Source organism: Aegilops tauschii, chromosome 7 (genome assembly GCF_002575655.3).
Source record: "Aegilops tauschii subsp. strangulata cultivar AL8/78 chromosome 7, Aet v6.0, whole genome shotgun sequence".
Lineage (NCBI taxonomy): Eukaryota > Viridiplantae > Streptophyta > Magnoliopsida > Poales > Poaceae > Aegilops > Aegilops tauschii.
The window spans coordinates 166,812,780-166,816,204 of NC_053041.3; the positions used below are offsets into that span (position 1 = coordinate 166,812,780).

Consider the following 3,425-nt stretch of genomic DNA (forward strand, 5'->3'; position numbering starts at 1 on the left):
GTCTAGAGACTTTTCGGGGGGCCGTGCGCACGGGGTCTGGGGTCCGTGGGCACGGGGTGGGCGGAAAATTCGCGATTTCGTGATGAAAAATGAAGATTTCGAGGGCAAAATTGGAGAGATTTTGGGGATGGATGGTGGAGAAAAGATGGGGGAAAGCTAGATCCACTTGAAACCAAGCAAATCCATGGATCAAATCCAACAAAACCTCATCAAACCAAAAAATCACAAAAAAATTTGGGGCTATTTTTGGTGGAGATTTTCAAAATTGGGGAAAGAACACAATAAAATTACGCTAGAGAACAAGATGGGGGGCTCCAATTTCGTGAGAAACCTTGGCTCATGATACCAAGATGTTGTAGGGTGGAACCCTATGTGGTGATCTTTCACGAATTGGAGGGGAAATCCCCAAGAACACGAAGAACACAAGAGAGGGAAAACACTCAAATTGACTAGATCCAATCACACATATGCTAGATCCAAGAACACACAAGAGATCACAACGATTCAAGGACAACAAAGGAAAGATACAAGGTAACTAGTTCATCCCAATCCTATGAGGAGAGAGGTCTTGATGATCCTATGATGGGGATCCTTCCCTAGATGGGGGGCTTGATATCCACTAGGGATCTTCTCCTAGGAGGTCTTGATCTCCTAAAGGAGTGGGTACAAGGAGCAAAGCTCACTAATGTCTCTCATATACTTTCCTAAGTCTAAATGGAGGAGGGAGAGGGATATATATAGGTAGGTGGAGGAAAGGGACGAAGTGGAGGCCCAACAGGCGACTCTCGGCCGTCCATCCCGATGAGCCCGTGCGCACGGGGTAAGTTGGGCCCGTGCGCACGGGGGTCCCGTGGGTACGGTACAAGCCCGTGCGCACGGGGTGCTCCAGCGCCAGCTCCCTGTGTAGCCCATGGGCACCGGGTCTCGGGGGCCCGTGCGCACGGGGTCGCCTGGGACTTCTTGTCCAGCCCCTGTTGGGTTCCTTCTTCCTCCATGTGGGCTTGGGGTCCTTCTCCTTGACCTCTGGGAAGTTTCCTAGCTGCTTGGTGGCGGTCACCCTCGTACCTATTGATGCACAACGATCCATGGTGAGGTAGCAACCAAGTTCTATGGATATTCGTGTAAATCTTGAAGAGGAGCGGGTTCACCTTAAGTCCGGTAGGTCCACTTGGGGCTTGATGTGCTATGAAGGTGTACATGGAGATGACCGTGGGATGCTCCGCATCACACATCCTTTCTAGCACTCTCTTGCATTTGGGAAAATCTCTTTCTCTTCTCACCTTGGGGGTTCGAGATTGTCTTCACAAAAGTTGACCACTGAGGATATATACCATCGGCTAGGTAGTATCCCTTGTTATACTGGTGGTCGTTGATCTCAAAGTTGACAGGTGGGGAGTGGCCTTCTGCAAGCCTTGCAAAGACTGGAGAACGCTGCAGCACGTTGATATCATTGTGAGAACCTGCCATGCCGAAGAAAGAATGCCATATCCAAAGATCCTGTGAAGCCACCGCTTCTAATATGACAGTGCACGCTTTAACATACCCCTTGTACTGGCCCTGCCAAGCAAATGGACAGTTCTTCCACTCCCAGTGCATACGATCTATGCTGCCAAGCATGCCTGGAAAGCCTCTAGCTGCGTTGGTCGCCAACAATCTCTCTGTATCAGCGACATTCGGCTGCCTCAAGTACTCAGGGCCAAACACTGTCACTACGGCCTTGCAGAAGCTGTACAGTGACATCAGACATGTGGACTCGCTCATCTGCACATACTCATCCACCAGATCGCCTGGAATTCCATATGCAAGCATGAGGATGACCGCGGTGCATTTCTGGTAAGAGGAGAATCCAAGCTTGCCAAGGGCATCCGTCTTGCACTCGAAGAATGGGTCATGAGCAACCACTCCCTCTCGGATACGATTGGACACATGCCTTGCCATACGAAAATGGCGACGGAATTTATCCGGCTTGAAGAGCGGGGTGTTCGCAAAGTAATCGGCATAGAGCAGGGCGTGGCCTCTCTCCTTGTTGCGGTTTAGGTTGGGAGCACGACCAGGGACTGACCCCCGGTACCGACCAAGTTGCCGTTCAATGTGGTCATGAACGACCAATGCAACCACCACAAGATCTTCGTCATCCGAGGACGAATCGTCCGATGAATAAATGAAGTGGTGGAAGAAAAATTCATCTCCACTGTCCATACCTTTGTGGGCAAAGTGTCAAACACCTTGCGGTCATGGTGGCAAAGAGGCCACGATGATCACCTCGATGCAGCAGAGGTGGTTGGCGGCCGGCTACTGGCCGCTCTGGAGCACTCGACGGAAACTGTCGTGGCTGCCGTGGTCCATATCCGTCGCCAGCGGTCGTATCCCCTCTGGCATCGGCTACGACGACGACGGCCAAATCTCCTCCAAGCGACGGCCAAAACTCCTATGAAAGCGCAGGCGTGGTGGTGGCCATGTCAAGACGTCGTTTGGTATGGACGGCCGGGGGGTGAGCAGTGAGGAGGCGGCCGGAGAATAGTGGCGACACCGGCGGCGGGTGGGGTGGGGGGAGCGGGTGGAGGCGTTGGAAGCGAATGGACTGATAGTGTCCCCGACAGGCGGGGCACGGGGGGACAAGGGCGTGCGTCCAACCCGTCTGCGTGATGTCCGTTCCACCCCAAACTCGGCGCAAATTTGGGCCAGGAATGGGTCGAAAACGGACGAAATCCGGACATTTGTCTGTTTGGGGTCGCGCGTTGGGCCGCGCTATTTGTCCGTTCTACTCCAAACGGACGCACCTGGACGGGATGGGGTCGCGCGCTGGAGTTGGCCTTATCCCCTTCTTGGCCGGCTTGGAGCAGACGGCCGGCAGCCCTACACACGACACTGCACCATGCCAAAGTCGGCCACCCGGCATGTGCTCTGCGCCAGACGCCATCGCCGTGGACACCGACGTGTTTTCTTGTAAGATGTCCATTAGAGCATCTCCAGCCATTGGCCCCCCCAGGAGGCATAAAAATCGCCATCTGGGGGCGAGCCGACGGTATAATCGGCTCTGGGAGCGGTTGGGTACCCAGTCGTCGCCCCCAGGCGCCAATATCGGCCCATTTTTGGCGCAAATGTGCCCGCTTTTCGGCCCACTTTCGGTGAAAAATGGCCCGATATCGGCGCGAATCGGCCCATATTCGCCGTGGTTCGGCGTGAATTCAACATAAGTGATTTTTTTATCACATAGTTCATCACAGAAAATCAATAGAAATCAAATAGTTCAACAAATAGTTCAATACAAATTATATAGTTCAACAAATAAAAACTCATATTTCATCACACGTCGAGCTAGGCGTTGCCCTTGAGCCTCCATAGGTGCTCCACCAGATCCTGATGCAGTTGTTGATGCACCTATGGGTCTCGGATCTCCTGGCACATATTGAGGTAGGCAGTCC

At 53.1% G+C, this 3,425-nt stretch overlaps 1 protein-coding gene across 1 annotated transcript; it reads right to left on the minus strand.

Annotated features, from left to right (window-relative positions):
• Positions 1 to 1,224: 1,224 nt before the first annotated feature.
• On the minus strand, positions 1,225 to 2,199 carry LOC141026969 (uncharacterized). Its single transcript, XM_073503876.1, has 2 exons — positions 1,599 to 2,199; positions 1,225 to 1,460 (listed from the first exon to the last, which is right to left on the minus strand). The coding sequence occupies exons 1-2, from the start codon at positions 2,197 to 2,199 to the stop codon at positions 1,225 to 1,227; spliced, it is 837 nt and encodes a 278-aa protein (XP_073359977.1).
• Between the last annotated feature and the right edge of the window lie 1,226 nt (positions 2,200 to 3,425).

What these genes read in the sequence shown, in the direction of transcription:
- LOC141026969 (XM_073503876.1), bottom strand. Translation starts at nt 2,199, where the DNA reads ATGGACAGTGGAGATGAATTTTTCTTCCACCACTTCATTTATTCATCG. An exon ending in CATGCTTGGCAGCATAGATC is followed by an intron (nt 1,461 to 1,598) that starts GTATGCACTGGG and finishes TCGGCATGGCAG; the next exon opens with GTTCTCACAATGATATCAAC.